The sequence below is a fragment of the Pseudorca crassidens genome, chromosome 8 (genome assembly GCF_039906515.1).
Source record: "Pseudorca crassidens isolate mPseCra1 chromosome 8, mPseCra1.hap1, whole genome shotgun sequence".
Classification (NCBI taxonomy): domain Eukaryota; kingdom Metazoa; phylum Chordata; class Mammalia; order Artiodactyla; family Delphinidae; genus Pseudorca; species Pseudorca crassidens.
This window is the reverse complement of record NC_090303.1, coordinates 32,270,469-32,288,083: the sequence shown is the minus strand read 5'-3', so window position 1 is coordinate 32,288,083 and position 17,615 is coordinate 32,270,469. Positions and strand designations below refer to the sequence as shown.

The window sequence follows — 17,615 nt, the reverse complement described above, 5'->3', positions numbered from 1 at the left end:
GTTAATAATCAGTGAGGTTGGAGAAAAATGGTACAGATGAACCGGTTTGCAGGGCAGAAATTGAGACACAGATGTAGAGAACAAACGTATGGACACCAAGGGGGGAAAGCAGCGGCAAGTGGGGAAGGTGGTGTGATGAATCGGACGATTGGGATTGACATGTATACACTGATGTGTATAAAATTGATGACTGGACTTCCCTGGTGGTACAGTGGTTGAGAATCTGCCTGCTAACGCAGGGGACACGGGTTCGAGCCCTGGTCTTGGAAGATCCCACATGCCGCAGAGCAACTAGGCCTGTGAGCCACAACTACTGAGCCTGCGCGTCTGGAGCCTGTGCTCCGCAACAAGAGAGGCCGCGATAGTGAGAGGCCCGCGCACCGCGATGAAGAGCAGCTCCCGCTTGCCACAACTAGAGAAAGCCCTCGCACAGAAACGAAGACCCAACACAGTCAAAAATAAATAAATTTTTTAAAAAATTGATGACTAATAAGAACCTGCTGTATAAAAAATAAAATAAAATTCAAAAGTTAAAAAAAACGAACAGAATGAATGAACAGAATCTAATTCAAAATATAAGATAACAAAACATTTTAAAAATTAAAAAAATCGGTGAGGTTGGAGATTGAAATTTTATTTGGGGAAGGCTATCAAAATAGGACCCATAGGAAAGTAAGTCCCTTTAACTAGAAATATGGAATAGCAACACTGCAATGGTGTGCATCTGAAAAGTGAATAAATAGATACTAAGAGCAAGTGAGTCAGAAGCACATGAGTGGTTGAACTCCAGAGACCAGATCAAGCCATGCAGCTTAATACCATCACATGATCTGCCCCGAGGCCCATATTTAATGAAAATAAGGAGTGGAGCACAGCAAAAACCAGAAGAACACTGTTGCTCTTAGCGGATGGAGCCAGAGGAGTTACAAGTTAAACCTTGATTGCCGGGATCCGTGAGAATTCAGCATGGAATGTCTCTACTGTTTCCTGGGATTTCTGCTGCTGGCTGCAAGACTGCCACTTGATGCTGCCAAACGTGAGTAACTGTCCATTTCTGTATTTTTAACCCATTCTCTGGCTATTGTCTGAAGTGATGGGTTTGTCTGAAGTAACTCTGCCTGAGCCCAAAGTTGGACTTTAGGAAGATTTCACGCTCACTTGTTTCTTCTTCTGAAAACCGTTGGGGATGTTGAAAGTACGGCAGAATGCGTTCAGTCCCCATTCTTTGCTCCAGGCTCTTGAAGTGAAAGACGTGCAGCCCCTCTGCTGTGGAGCTTTTTTCTATCAAAATTGCCACCCACTCTGTTAGAGACATTGCGGGGGGGGGGGGGGGCGGTGATGAAGGGCACAGTCTCTGGCTTGAGACCACAGCAACGCTACCCACTAAATTTTGTTTCGTTGCCATCCAACAGGAAAGAGCCTCAGATGAAATGGGGCCCAAAATCTGGAATCAGACTTTCTAATAATCCCAACCCAGAAGCTATCGCCAATCCTGCTGAGGGAATTCCCTGGTGGTTTGGACTCCACGCTTTCACTGCCGAGGGCCCAGCTTTGATCCCTGGTCAGGGAACTAAGATCCCACAAGCCGCTTGACAAAAAAAAATCCTGCTGATAGGTTTTCACAGACCTGCAGGAGTTTGCTGCCACTGTAGTGAGGATACTGAGAAAAGCGCTAAAGCCCTGGGTCTCTTTTCTAGTTAGAGTAGAGGCTGGGGACTTTTTAACAATGCTGATGCCCAGATCAATGAGATGAGAATCTTTGGAGGTGGGGTTGGAGCATCCTTGTTTAAAAATCTCCTCTTGTGTTTGGAACGGAAGCCAGAGCTGCGAGCCACTGAGCTCACCGGTGGCCCACTTGTCCAGTCCAGGGGATGGGCGGCCATGGCAGCCCCTATCCTCCAGTGGAGTGGGAGAAGGAAGTGAATTAGACATCTCCCAGAAGGTCCACTCCACCTCACTCCAGTAGAGTGACAACGTTCCCTGGAGGAAAAGTCCTGATTTTGCCAGACGACCCCACGGGAGGGAGGGGGGGAAGGTAGGCGCTGAGAAGGGACCCACCATGTGTGCTCACTGAGCTGGCCGCCTTAAATCAGTCGGCTAGTCCTCACAGCCCCCTTTGTGGAGCACATGGTCCTCCCACTCTTTAACGGGTGAGCAAACGAGCCCAGGTCCGGCTTTTCACCTGCTGGGCCCAGATCTGAGAGTGGAGGATCCTGGACACACGTGCACGCGTTCCTCTCACTCCTCCCAGCGGGAGAGAAAAGCCCTACAGCGAAGAGGTCTTTGCAGAGTGCGATGCCCGGCGGCGGCTGGGTGGAGGAGAAAGAGAGGGGGCGCTGCAGGCTCGTGGAATGGGGGGTGGGGGGCGCTGGGCGCGCCGGGAGCCCGCGGTGCTGGGGTTCCGGGATGGGGACCTGGGCTGGGGGGTAGGGGAGGAGAGTGTCGGGAGGCCAGTTGTGCCGCCAGCGCTGAGGCCGGTGACGGGGCAGGAAGAGGAGCAGCGACTTTGACCCAGGAGCCCAGATGCAGGGGCTGTGCCGGCGCGGGGCCGGGCCGGAGAGCGGCGACCAGGGATTTGTCACTCGTCTGGGCCGCACGGGGCCTTGCAACAGCCCCGGGAGGCCGGGCAAGCTGGCGCTGTTCCCCTGTCCCAGGCAAGGGGGAAGGGCCGCACGGCGGATACGAGGACGAGGAAGGCTTTCGTGGCAGCCGCTGTCCTTCCTGCCAGCCGTGGGGCTGGACCACGAGTGACTGGCCCCTGCACCTAATTCTAGCCTCCGGTCCACCAGCACCCCCTTGCTCTGCTCAGCAAGGCAGATCAGCCTGAGGCTGGCCGGCAGTTTGAGAGGAGGCCCAACCTATTACCACGTAACAAAACCTGCTGTGCCTGGCTTCACCTTGCCTTAAGAAGAAATATCCTGGCCGCAAAAAATAAGGATGGGTAGAATTTAGCAGTATATAAGACACCAAGGGATTCCTTGCCATTTTCCAGTCACAGCCGTGGTAAAAAGAGGAAGGAGAGGCTATTGACAGAGTAGCTCACAAGTGGCCCAGCCGCCATGTCTCTGCTAGTAGAGCAGGGCGTCCGAAGGGTAGAGGGAACAGCCACAGGGGTGCTGGGTGTGACCCCATTTACCTTCACATCTATTCCCCTCCCCACTTTCTTTTTTAAAGTCTTACTGTTGGGGTTTTTTATTTTATTTTTTAATTCTACTTTTTATTTTGAGGTTATTATAGATTCCCATGCACTTTCAAGAAATAATACAAAGAGGTCCCCGCTATGTACTCTTTAGGGGGTTTCTCCCAATGGTAACATTTTGCAAAGTTGTAGTACAATGTGGCAACCAAGATATTGACCTTGACACGGTCAAAATACAGAACAGTCACATCACCACAAAGATCTAAACCCACTTCCCTTTCCCACGCCACCCAACCCCCAGCCCCTGGCAACCACTAATCCATTCTCTAGTTTTATAATTTTGTAACTTCAAGAACGTTAGAGAAATGGAATCATACAGTATGTAATTTAGGGGAACTGGCTCTTTTTTACTCAACATAATTTATTGAGGTTGTTGTGTGTATCAGTAGCCAGTTCTTTATCACTGAGGGGTATGCCGGACTACATGGATGTACCACAGTTTAGCCATTCGCCCACTGAAAGATTTCTGGGTTGTTGCAGCTTAGGCTATTATGAGTAAAGCTGCTCTGAACATTAATGTATAGGTTTTTATGTGAACATAAGTTTCCATTTTTCTGGGACAAATGCCCATGAGTACGACTGCTTGGTTGCATAGTAATTGCATGTTTAGTTTTACAAGAAACTGCCAGACCGTTTTCCAGAATGGCGGTACCATTTCCACCAGCAGTGTATGAGTGATTCAGTTTCTCTACATCTTCACCTACATCTGATGTCATTTGTTTTTAATAAATTTATTTATTCTACTTTTGGCTGCATTGGGTCTTCGTTGATGCGTGTGGGCTTTCTCTAGTCAGGGCGAGCAGGGGCTACTCTTCGTTGTGGTGGTCAGGCTTCTCATTGCGGTGGCTTCTCTTGCTGCAGAGCACAGGCTCTAGGCACACAAGCTTCAGCAGTTGTGGTGCGGGGGCTCAGTAGTTGTGGCTCATGGGCTTAGTTGCTCTGTGGCATGTGGGATCTTCCTGGACCAGGGCTTGAACCCATGGTCCCTGCATTGGCAGGCAGATTCCTAACCACTGAGCCACCAGGGAAGCCCCTGATGTCAGTATTTTTCATTTTAGTCTTTCTGATAGGTATGCAGTGATATCTCATTGTGGTTTTAATGTGCATTTACTCACTGGCTAATGATATTGAACATCTTTTCATGTGTTACTTTGTCTTCTGTACATCCACATCTGTGAAATGTCTGGTCAGGTCTTTTACCTGGATTATTTGATTTTTTAACACTGAGTTTTGAAAATCCTTTATATGTTCTAGATATTATTCCTGTTTTGGAAATGTAGTTTGCAAATATTTTTCTCCCTGTAATGTGCCTTTTTACCCTCTTCACATGGTATTTCACAGAGCAAAATTTTTTAATTTTAATGAGGCCCAGTTTATCAGTTTCTCCTGTTATAAATTATGGTGTTAAGTCTAAGAATTATAAAAAAATAAAAAAAATTAAAAATTACAAAATAATTTATAATTTTATAAAAATTATAATTTTTTATTTAAAAAAATAAAAAATAAAAAATTATAAATTTTGGTGTTAAGTCTAAGAATTCTTGCCTACCTAGAACCTGAAGATTTTTCCTATGTTTTTTACTTTTTTACAGTGCCATGTGTTGAAAGGCTATCTTTTCTCCATTGGATTATATTTGCAAAAATCCGTAGGGCATATCTGTGAGTCTATTTCTGGGTTTTATAGTCTGTTCTATGGGCCTATGTGTCTATTCCTTGTCACTTGCCTTTTAAGTTTGCATTTTTCCTTGATTTTTGACATTTTTTTTTTCAATTTATTTTTATTTATTTATTTATTTATTGGCTGTGTTGGGTGTTCGTTGCTGCACACGGGCTTTCTCTAGTTGCGGCGAGCAGGGACTACTCTTCATTGCGGTGCCCGGGCTTCTCATTGTGGTGGCTTCTCTTGTTGCGGAGCATGGGCTCTAGAGCACGGGGGCTTCAGTGGATGCAGCGCATGGGCTCTAGAGCACAGGCTCAGTAGTTGTGGTGCACGGGCTTAGTTGCTCCGCAGCATGTGGTATCTTCCCGGGCCAGGGCTCGAACCCGTGTCCCCTGCATTGGCAGGTGGATTCTTAACCACTGTGCCACCAGGGAAGCCCAGACTTTTGACATTTAAAATCAGTGGAGAAATCTGTGTTTGGATTATGTTTCTGGAAACACTGACATTCACTCAGGATCTGAGGAAGAGGAAGACTTCGGAAGAGTAGAAAAAACTGATCCTGGGACTCAAAGATGCCAATCTTCATTTCTACTTGATTACAGATGACTCTGAGTGAATCGTATCACTTCTCTAGGCCTGAATTTCTTTCTTTTTTTTTTTTTTTTTTTTTTGCGGTACGCGGGCCTCTCGCTATTGTGGCCTCTCCCGTTGCGGAGCACAGGCTCCGGACGCGCAGGCTCGGCGGCCATGGCTCACGGGCCCAGCCGCTCCGCGGCATGTGGGATCTTCCCGGACCGGGGCACGAACCCGTGTCCCCTGCATCGGCAGGTGGACTCTCAACCACTGCGCCACCAGGGAAGCCCTAGGCCTGAATTTCTTCGTCTGTAAATGAAAGGATTTGAACGAACTACTCTTAGTTCTTTCTATATAGAACATTCTACCATTCCATGACTCAACATTCAACTGAATTTCCAGTTATAATAAACATTTATTGATAAACATAAATTTCCTGCCCTCACTTTGTTCCTTTTTGGAAACAGATACTATCTCACAGTATCACAGGACATGTGGTTTTTTGCCTGATGTGAAGGTCCAGAGAAGAAACATGGCCTGAAATCCCACAGCCTGTTTCGTAGTGGGTTCTATAACTTCCAGCTCAATGTTCTTTCCCACTCCATCTGCCTCCATTATAAGAAGGCAATTACATGCTTCCCCTTCCTCCTACCAACAAAGAGGAATAGAAGGCAGAGGCTAGTGGCATCCATTCAGTATGGCTTCTCTGAGTACCTTCTAAATACCGCCCCTCATAGGAGGCCTCTTTCAGGATGTAAGAGAAAAGGCAGCGTTCCTGGCTCTGAGTCCATAGCCAGACCAAGACACAAGACCATATGACTAGATGAGACAACAGTTTATAGCAGTGTATGATTAGGAGCTGGCAAGGGTTATAGACAATGGAGCTTTTGCCTGTGAGTAACAGATACTCAAATAGGTTGAGTAAGACGTTTATTGTCTCAATCCACCCAAAGGTAGACAAGGCTGGAGGAAGAGCTCAACAATATTGTCAAGGACTCTTTCTTTTCATCCATCTATTCTGACACCTTTGGTGTGCTGGCCTGCTTCCTCAGATTTTTTCCCTCATGGTTAAATATGGCTGTCACAGTCCAGGCATCACATCATTATACTACTGTCTCCAAAATCAATTCTCAGGAGGAAAAAATGGAGTTTTTTCCCACTTTTTTTTTTTTTAATAATAGAGAAAAATGTTTCCCAGAGCCTCCATCAGACTTACACTCAGCTCCCGTCAGCCAGGATCTAATCATCAGTTCCTGCCCAAACTGTAAGGAAAGCTAGGAAAGTGATCCTCTAGAATTTTGAATCATTATGGTAAAAACTCTGAAACAAGAGAAAGAGGACAGGTGCAGGCAGGAACTGTCTGCTACAGTCCTCAAAGAAAGGACAGACAATGTGACCACCAGACTTATCAGGAAAGGCAAAAAGACAGACATCAAGATTGGAAAGAAATTTAAAAGAATTGGAATACTATAAACCCTGGAGCAACCACTCAAAACAAAGAGGTATAGCTAATAAGTCAATAATGCAGATAAAATGGAATCCAAAAATAATCCCAGTAAGTATAAGAAAAGAAGAAAAAAGGAATAAAGAACAGAATGGATAAATAGAAAACATATAGTAGACAAATCCCACAATATTGATAATTACATTAAATGTAAATTACCTAAACACTCCAAATAAAGGGTAAAAATTATTAGACTATTTTTTTTAAAAAAAAACAATATGCTGTCTACAAGAAACCCACTTCAAATATAAAAATATTTATAGGTTAAAAGTAAAAGGATGGGGAGTTTCCTGGTGGCACAGTGGTTAAGAACCCTCCTGCCAATGGAGGGTACACAGGTTTGATCCCTGGTCTGGGAAGATTCCACATGCCACAGAGCAACTAAGCCGGTGCACCACAACTGCTGAGCCTGTGCTCTAAAGCTCGTGAGCCACAACTACTGAGCCCGTGAGCCACAACTACTGAGCCCGTGTGCCACAACTACTGAAGCCCACGCGCCTAGGGCCTGTGCTTCGCAGCAAGAGAAGCCACCACAATGAGAAGCCTGAGCACCACAATGAAGAGTAGCCCCCACTCGCCACAACTAGAGAAATCCCGCGTGCAGCAATGAAGACCCAAGACAGCCAAAAATAAATATAAATTAATTAATTAAAAAAATTTTAAATATGTAAAACAAAGTAAAAGGATGGAAAAAGATGTACCAGTTAAACACTAAGCACTAATATCAAAGTATTCTTCAGAACAAGGAATATTAGCAAAGAAAAAAAAGTCAATTCCTAATGTTAAAAGGGTCAATTCATCAAGAAGACTTAACAATTTAAAATAGAGCTTCAAAATACATAAAGCAGATAATGCCAACTGAAAGACAAAATTGGCAAATTGGCACATCCATAATTACAGTTGAAGATTTCAACGTTCCTCTTTCAGTAACGAAATAACAAGCACACAGAAAATCAACAGGAACAGAGAAGTTGCCAAAGACAATACCAACCAGCTTGACATAAGTGACATTAAAAAAACACAATACTACTCAACTGTATATGGAACGTTCACCAAGACAGACCATGTGCTGGGCCATAAAAACATTTGTTCAGCAGTGGGCCCTCCAGGACTGATACATGTCTCCTGGAACCTTGGAGGCATTCCTCAGCCTGGCACTCCTTGAGCCAAGTAAACCATTCAGAATGGAAAAAGATGAAAAACTGTTCTGAAGATCATTGGCATCACTGTCTTTCCTAATGATAGTGTATCAAATCCAAATATTCAGAAGACATGTTTTGAGAAACCAAATGATGTCTAAGAAATGCTGACATTCAAAACTTTTCCTTGATCCACTTAAAGTACGTAAAGAGATAGGGTCTAGGGTCTGAGTACTTGTATTCAAGGTATTTCCAGTACACATTTTTTTAAAAAGCACCTTCTATCTGCTTCACATATTGGAAATATTATGTATGTGCTTTCCAATCTTATGAAGTGAAAAGTTGCTTTAACCATTGTTAGATAATACTAAATGAGAGATGAGGTAGACAAAATAATTTTTTTTTTCCAATATTTTTATAGGCGTTCATGATGTGCTGAGCAATGAAAGACCTTCTGGTTATATGCGGGAGCACAGGCAATTAAATGGCTGGTCATCAGATGAAAATGACTGGAATGAAAAACTCTATCCAGTGTGGAAGAGGGGAGACTCAAGGTGGAAAAACTCTTGGAAAGGTAAATCAAAAGACTCAACCAAAACAACTGTAATTTCTTTTTTTTTTAATTTCAAGTGTACAACATAGTGATTCAATTTTTTCTAACTGAAGTATAGTTAATTTACAATGTTGTGTTAATTTCTGCTTACAGCCAAGTGATTCCGATATATATTTATTTATATGTTCATATATAAATGAAGACACACATTCTTTTTTTTAATATTCTTTTCCATTATGGTTTATCTCAGGATATTGAATATAGTTCTATAGCTCCCTGCGCTATACAGTAGGACCTTGTTGTTTATCCATTCTATATGTAACAGTTTGCATCTGCCGACCCCAAACTCCCAGTCCATCCCTCCCCAACCTCTCCTCCCCCTTGGCAATAACAAGTCCGTTCTCTATGTCTGTGAGTCTCTTTCTGTTTCGTAGATAGGTTCGTGTCATATTTTAAATTCCACACATAAGTGCTATCGTATGGTATTTGTCTTTCTCTTTCTGACTTCACTTAGTATGATAAACTCTAGGTCCATCCATGTTGCTGCAAATGGCATTATTTCATTCTTTTTTATGGCTGAGTAGTAGTCTATTGTATATCTGTACCACATCTTCTTTATCCATGCATCTGTTGATGGACATGTAGGTTGTTCCATGTGTTGGCTACTGTGAACAGTGCTGCTGTGAACATAGGGGATCATGTATCTTGTTGAATTATAATTTTGTCTGGCTATAGTCCCAGGAGTGGGATTGCTGGGTCATGTGGTAATTCTATTTTTAGTTTTTTGAAGAACTTCCATACTGTTTTCCATAGTAACTGTACCAATTTACATTCCCACTAACAGTGTAAGAGGGTTCCCTTTCCTCCACACCCTCTCCAGCATTTATTATTTCTGGACTTTTGTTGATGGCCATTCTGACTGGTGTGAGTTGATACCTCACTGTAGTTTTGATTTACATTTCTCTAATAATTAGCAATATTGAGCATCTTTTCATGTTCCTATTGGCCATATGTATGTCTTCTTTGGAGACATGTCTAGTTAGGTCTTCTGCCCATTTTCCGATTGGGTTGTTTGATTTTTGTTGTTGAGTTGTATGAGCTGTTTGTATATTCTGGAAATTAATCCCTTGTCAGTCACATCGTTTGCAAATATTTTCTCCCATTCCGCAGGCTGTCTTCTAATTTTGTTTATGGTTCCCTTGGCTGTGCAAAAGCTTGTAAGTTTGATTCGGTTGCATCCACCAAACAGCTGTAATTTCTTATTTCAGTTAGTCTTGTAGATTGCAGATCACAGGGCTCATGGTGCGTCCATGAATGACAGCACTCTAGCTACCAAGTGGGAGGCACCTGGATTTGGCAATCTTTCCTTTATCTCAACACTATCACTTTCTAAACTCCTCTCCCCCACCACACGCACAGTAAAATCGCCTTAGAAATTTGCAACTGGTGCCTCTTGGAAGATTTCGAAGAGCAAGCAGGTTTGGCCTCAAACTTAAGTAACTGATGTGGGAATGGTCATCTTCAGAAGTTCTGAGACTCCAGGGCACTTTGACCATCTCAAAAGTGTGGTTTCTCAGAAAGTTAATATCTTTCTGTTCATATCAAAAGCCAATGAATCCTTCAGTCATTGGTCTTGAAATTGAAAATTGCAAACCTTTAATACCTGTCTCCTCAATCCAATTAAATAGATTTTTAATTATTTTAAGGAAATGTTCTTTCTGTGGTTAGAGAGTTCTTCAATTGGTCTGACTTTTTAAGTTTGTCTTCTGGAATGTTGTACTCTGACAGCAAAAGTGAAGAATTCTGCAAATAGTTTGTAAAGAGGCATAAGGATCCTCTGGTTCTTACTTGTAGATTTAACTTTACTTTTTTTTGTTTATCAGTGAAAGGGAACAGAGGTGTTTGATTGAGCTCCACTTTTCTATGTCCTAGGAGGCCGCGTGCAGGCACTCCTTACCAGTGATGCGCCGGCACTGGTGGGCTCAACTATAACATTCGCAGTGAACCTGGTATTCCCTAGATGCCAACAGGAAGGTGCCAGTGGCAACATAGTCTATGAGAAGAACTTCAGAAACGGTAAGGAATGTTAGTCACATTACAGGAACATGCTAGTTCTCCTAACTACTGGAGACCCTCCTCATAAACCTTAATGCTCACAGGTACTTCTATAAATGCAAGATGCTGCAGTTGTCCCTTGTCACCCCCTCCTCAAGTTGGATGACAGGGAATGTGAATATGTCCCTCCATCAACATCAGTCAAATCCATTTCGGCCAATGGGTGTCTCTCCACTACTTGGAACTCTCCTCAAATCTACGTTGGGAGGCTTGGCCTTTTTTTTTTTTGGCTGCCCTTTGCTGCATGTGGGATCTTAGTTCCCTGACCAGGCATCGAACCCATGCCCCCCTGCACTGGGAGCTTGGAGTCTTAACCACTGGACCGCCAGGGAAGTCCCGAGGCTTGGCCTTTTCTTAGTGCCCAGTTGATTGGACAGAGAATACCTTGTTGATTCTCAGATTTGGGTTTTATTACTTGGACTTCTTCTGGCTACTCAAAGAATAGTCAGTTTGTCAGATCTTTGTTAATCAGATAGGCTTCTGCTCACAAGAATTCCTTAAACTGTGTGCCTAGCACAAATGCTAAGATGTGTCTATTTTGGTGTTGCTTTGCTCTTAGTTAAAGCAGATAAGCTCTTTGCCCATGTTAAAGAGCACAAATGATTACAAATACATCAAGGGGGATTATCTTGTTAGAAGTGTACAGCCTTAAAAGCTCAGGTAATTACTGAGATTCCTCAGTCAGTAACAAGGCTGATAAGTGCAGTTATGATCTCATTTTATTACTTAGAACTTCTGTGAAACAGTTGATGTGTTTATTTCTTATTAATTCTTCATCTTCCTATGAAGCAAACAATGAATTCTGTGTAGAAAGAGTTTGATAATTAAAAAGTGTTGTTTACAATCGTCTGTAGCATTTTTTCTTTCCTTCTAAAAAAGTTAATTCTTATGAATGTTTCAAATGGCAATCTAACCCTCTGAGCACTTTTATATGAAAGAGTCCTTGTGACTTATGAAAAGTTATATAAAGTATATATCACCACTAGAAGAAACTAGAATTTTTGAAGAAATGGCTAATTCCAGGTGTAGGACAGGGAAAGTACCACATGAACCAGGGACATCTTGTTGTCCCAGAAAACAATGGAGTAATGGGGACATGTCACAGGGACACGGAAGGCAGCTAGAGGGGCTCCTACTGGCCATATTTGGAACAATTTAAGAATAAAAAAATAATGGCTGTAGTAGATTGATAAATAAAAAGGCTCTTCATAAATGTCAGTGACATAAAAAAAACAAGAGGGTGGGGGGATTGTTCTAGATGAAAAGATATTGATCATGACTTGTTTAAAATGGAAAATTGATGTTTTCCCAAACATACAGAAAAGTAGAAAGCAGGTACTTCGAGATTCAACAAATGTAACATTTTTTTCCTGTTTCCATCTATCTATCTACCTATCTATGTATCTATCATCTATCTACATTTCTAGGCATATTTCTTTTTTTTTTTCTGAATCATTTGAAGAAACAAAATAGCCAAATGTATGATGTGACCCTTGACTGTGGTAGGCGTGGCGATGACGTGGTTATGTAAGAGAATGTCCTTATTCTTTGGAGATGTGTGCTGAAGTCTTTAGGAGAGGAGAGTCATGATGTCAAATGAATCAGGGAAAAAAAGCTACAGATAGAGAGAGTGTATCAAAGTAAAAAGATACAGCATCCCTCAGTTTGGTTTGAATATGCTTGTGATTTGGAGACCCAATATGAAGATAAACATATTAAGTGATAGCTCTAAATTTCCTGAAAAATTGCTTTATATAAAACTCATTGAAATATAACATGTAGGCAGAAAAATGCACAGGTCGTAAAGGTACCATTAGATGAATTCTGAATATTAGGGTTTTAGTTCTCCAACCATATTTAAATGAGTTATGAAAAAATATGAAAATGTGTTTAATTCAATGAAGAGCATTGAGTATTCTGAGTCAATCATGGCGTGTTCCTTTCTCTCTTTAGATACTGGTCCATCTCCTGACCCATATGTTTACAACTGGACAGCATGGACAGAGGATGGTGACTGGGGAAATGGCACCAGACAAGGCCATCACGGGAAGCCTTTCCCTCACCCCCGAAAATGGAATTTCGTCTTTGTGTTCCACACACTTGGTTGGACTTTTACAAACCCCCTTAGCTTCTTCTTTACCTTTCCTTCAAATTTAAAATTTTTTCTCTTTCCGTATTCTATAATTGAGAATTACAACCCTGGGAGTTTAACAACAGTTACTCTTTTAACTTTCCTTAGCTGGAGTGGAGGGTGAGGGATAAAAATTAAATCTTGGTTAGCCTTGCCATATCTCCAGGACATCAAATAATTAAAACGAGAAAAAAGACAGGTTCAGCTTTCTTATTTTAAGACAAAACTACTCAATTTTTTTCCGTCTAAAACAGTAATATGGGGCTTCCCTGGTGGCGCAGTGGTTGAGAGTCCGCCTGCCGATGCAGGGGACACGGGTTCGTGCCCCGGTCCGGGAAGATCCCACATGCCGCGGAGCGGCTGGGCCCGTGAGCCATGGCCACTGAGCCTGCGCGTCCGGAGCCTGTGCTCCCCAACGGGAGAGGCCACAGCAGTGAGAGGCCCGCGTACTGGGGAAAAAAAAAACAAAAAAAAAAAACCAGTAATATGAAAAATAATATTTATTTATTTGCATCGCACACGGATGGGCATTTGCTGATTTATTATTTAATTTTTTTATGTTTTTAAAAGAATTTTCAGAATTTAACTTATGTTCTTTGTAGGAAATTTGGAAAATGCAGAAAAACACAAATGAAAAATCAGTCACCATAATTCACACCAGAGATTATCATTGTTAACGTGATGGTGTTTTCTCTACCAGTATTTCTTTCTTTCTTTTTTCTTAGTATTTCTTGATTAAGATCATAAAATATATACATTTTGATCAATATCATGAGCATTGACTAAAATTCTTGCATGGCTTGTGGGGTCTTAGTTCCTTGACCAGGTATCAAACCCAGACCCCGGCAGTGAAAGCACCGAGTCCTAACCACTGGACCGCGTGAGAGTTCTCTAAACTTTTTTATATACATTATTTTAATGACTGCATAATATTCTATTGAGTAAAAGTATAATAATCTAACTACTCTTCTTCTTTGATGTAGCCTACCCTCTTTTTTTTTTTTAACCACAAATGGTATCCACTTTGCTTTACTATTAGTGAAGTGATTTTTTTTTTTTAAGGAGGACTAAATTTAGGTTATCAGCAAAGCTGCTAAATTCTTAGTTAAAAATCTTACCAGGTGCCACCTGGCTCTGAGTATTGCAAATCTGCTACCAGCCATGCAGACTCCAAATCTCTAAATGTTTGGTCTGTCTTCATGAATTACAGACAGCTTCTCTTTCTTCAGTTAACTTACTTATAAATCAAAATAACATATTAATAATACATGGTCCAATTGAACAGAGTACAAAATATATAACAAGTACTATGCTCGTCTATTTAAATCAGCTGATTTAAAGCCGACTTTTTTCAGTCCCTTCATGGCCCCCAAGTGTCATAATTCCCCAAGTGTGATGATTTCTTTGACCTGACAGTTTGCATGGAGTCACTTAGGCTCACTAACACTCCAGATTCTGTTTAGCCTAGTTAACAACTATTAACTTAACCAGTTAAGATGTCTTTATTTAACATCAGTTTCCAGCCCAGAAACCGCTGTTTTCCTAACAAGATGGTTTTGAATTTCCATCTTCTGCTGAGATCTCAGAGTTAACTAATATTTTTCCTCAGCCAAGCGCTGCCTCTGTGGTCGGTGCCAGAACTAACATTTCCTCACGTATCACTAATTCCAAGAGACACCTCTTCCCCCTGTAACCTCTAACAGAACTGGCTCTTCATTTCAAGGTAAAGGGGGATCGCAAGCCTTTCCTGACACTTTATTTTCTATTTTTTGGGCTGCAACTCGCGGCGTGTGGGATCTTAGTTCCCCGACCAGGGATCGAACCCGTGGCCCCTGCCGTGGAAGCACAGAATCTTAACCACTGGACCACCAGGGAAGTCGTCCCTTTCCTGACACCTTTGACCATGTGATGAACATGGTCTTTAAACATCTCCATCTCACAAGCATCCATCTTACAATACTTGTTGTTTCAATGACACATCTGTGCCAGGTGCCTCAAAAGGATTAGAAAAATCCTTGAGTCCTGAAGGAGAGGAATTACTTTCACTAGCTAGCCAGTGGCAGTTAGATTTAGGTTAGAGTTGGAGAAAGAAAAAGAAGGATTCAAGGGCCCTAGAAATGTTAATGGAACTACTCCGTTCCTTTTTATACCCACAATGCCCTGTTTGTTTTTCATCACTTACTGCATTTTTATAAACAAACACTACTAGAAGGTGGAGGATTCTAGTTCCCTAAAAGAAAAAAGTTACTTAACAATATAGCTGAACTACTAATATTGTTACAAAAATAAGGTAGATTTTTGGATATATTTTTAACTCCCTTGGACACCTACATCAAATGTATTTTCTGGGGGAAACATATGTATTTCAAGTGCCAGATCACTTCCTTATACAAATTATTTATTTGTAAACTAAGGACTAATGGCATCCCACTAAACAGCTCTTTTCATTTTAATCAACTGTATACAACTACATTTATGTTTGTGAGATTGTTTTATAAGGTTTTATATGAAAATGAGCACCGCCTTCTTTTCTGAAGGAGCCAGGACTGCATCCCCATCCTGTTTTCCCTTTCCCAGAACTATCTCTAAATGGCAGTTGTTATGCTTTAAGAAACATCAACTTTCTGTAATGATCATATAATGTAGCCAATAACTAAACATTTCCATCCTCTCAAAGGTCAGTATTTCCAGAAACTGGGACAGTGTTCAGTGAGAGTTTCTATAAACACAGCCAATGTGACTCTTGGCCCTCAAATCATGGAAGTAACAGTCTATAGAAGATACCGACGGGCGTACGTTCCCATAGCAAAAGTGAAAGATGTGTATGTGGTAACAGGTGAGTGGACTGAACTCTAAATTAACTGAGCGTGAGACACTTAGTTCTGATGATGTCAGTGGGTTAGAAAGAGTTCGAGCCAAGTATTCTGGGTTAGGTTAGATGTCATCTGGACTCCTTCTCAACCTTATATATTTAATAACATATTCCATCTATGTTTTCCAGAACAACCTGGGGAAACTCTAGCACACTTGTATAAGAAAAGGGAAAATGATGCTGAATTATCCCTAATTTTAATTTCTAACGTTTTTAGTTTAAAAACATTAAAGTCATCCACTTAAAGTCAAGCAGTGGTGACTTTCTTTCTTTTTTTTTTTTTGGTGGGGGGGGATATATCTTTTAGATCAGATTCCTGTATTTGTGACTATGTCCCAGAAGAACAATCGAAATTCATCTGATGAAACCTTCCTCAAGGACCTCCCCATTACGTTCGATGTCCTGATTCACGATCCCAGCCACTTCCTCAATGAGTCTGCCATTTACTACAAGTGGAACTTTGGGGATAATACTGGTCTGTTTGTTTCCAACAATCACACTTTGAACCACACCTATGTTCTCAATGGAACCTTCAGTCTCAACCTCACTGTGCAAGCTACAGTGCCTGGACCTTGTCCTTCACCTTCACCCAGACCTCCAAAAACCACCGCTTCTTTGGGTAAGTGTTTTCCAGGTCTTTTTTGTTGTCAGGGTTCCTTAACAGCCAGAAAAAAAATTCATGTGGGTTGTATAATTAGATCCTTAGTTAAAGAGACTGTGTAAAAACTCTGCAATGATTCCATTTTCTACCTGTTGATTTCGTTTAGCTACTTTATCACCGTTTTTAGTTGTTAGAGTTTGGAAGAAAGGAGAACGTGTTTAAAGTCACTTGGTGACTCGGATACAGCTCCTTGACCTTCCTAATTCTCACTGGCCCTTGTTATGCGTACGGATGCTTTCCCCCTTCTAGGCTGTCACATTTCTGTTTGCCTCCCTTTTTTTTTTGGTTAAGAAACATTGACCCCTTGTAAACATTCAGGCCATCCCACTGTCCTTCCTCCCCCTCCCACATTTCCTTCCCACTTCCATTCTCCTCCCCACCGTGCCCACATCCACCCCATGTCCCATGAAAACTCAGCCACCCTTAAATGTAGCTTACAGATAGGCTCGAAAAAGAATGCACCTTGAGAATATTTCTTGGCTGGCAGGCTGGAAAGATTCCAGACACTAAAATTATTCTAGATATAAGGCATAATTACTTAAATCCCACCTTCTAATAATAGTATATGAGGTCATTCAAGAAGTTCTTCAGAGTTTACTTTGTGAAGCATTAGCTTCCGTCTGATTCTACACCCTACCCCACACCATTACCATCCTTCCCCACTAAGCCATGAGTACATCTTACCATGCCGGCATCCCGGGGATGGTAATAGACTGACATCCTCTCACTGGACACTAGAGGGCACCATCACCAAGTCGGGACAGAACACTCGACGATGATGTCCAGACTTGTTGCAATTGGTTTTTCTACCCAAACCTGTTAGATATAAATAATAAACTGTTATCAATAAGTGTGTTATTAATAAAAATATCTTGCTAAGTCAAGCATATCTAAAGCAAGACATTATAAGTTATTACCGATTTTGATTAATTCTTTCTTGGAATGTTTTAAATTATAAAATTAATGCATGTCCCTTAATAAAACTTCAAATACAGAAATTTCAAATAAAAGTGAAAGCTCCTCTTCATGCTCTCCTCTCGAGAGTTAAACCCTGTTAAGGGTTGGTAGTGTTTCTTTCCGGATCTTTTTCTGTATATTTACACATATTCTATAAATACATATAGGATTTGTGGTTTTGATTTTTAGGTAGATGGGTTCATGAAATATGTATTCTACAGTTTGCCTTTTTTCATTTAACAAACATCATA

General features: G+C 41.6%; 1 protein-coding gene across 1 annotated transcript in view; it reads left to right on the top strand.

Moving 5' to 3' along the window:
• Positions 1-774: 774 nt before the first annotated feature.
• The window catches only part of GPNMB (glycoprotein nmb), a 28,687-nt gene continuing 11,846 nt past the window's right edge, over positions 775-17,615 (top strand). The window contains exons 1-6 of the mRNA XM_067746154.1: positions 775-1,036; positions 8,497-8,649; positions 10,561-10,704; positions 12,697-12,846; positions 15,552-15,710; positions 16,054-16,365. Coding sequence (XP_067602255.1) covers positions 967-1,036; positions 8,497-8,649; positions 10,561-10,704; positions 12,697-12,846; positions 15,552-15,710; positions 16,054-16,365 — 988 coding nt within the window. The 5' untranslated portion in view covers positions 775-966. The remainder of the gene's footprint in view (positions 1,037-8,496; positions 8,650-10,560; positions 10,705-12,696; positions 12,847-15,551; positions 15,711-16,053; positions 16,366-17,615) is intronic.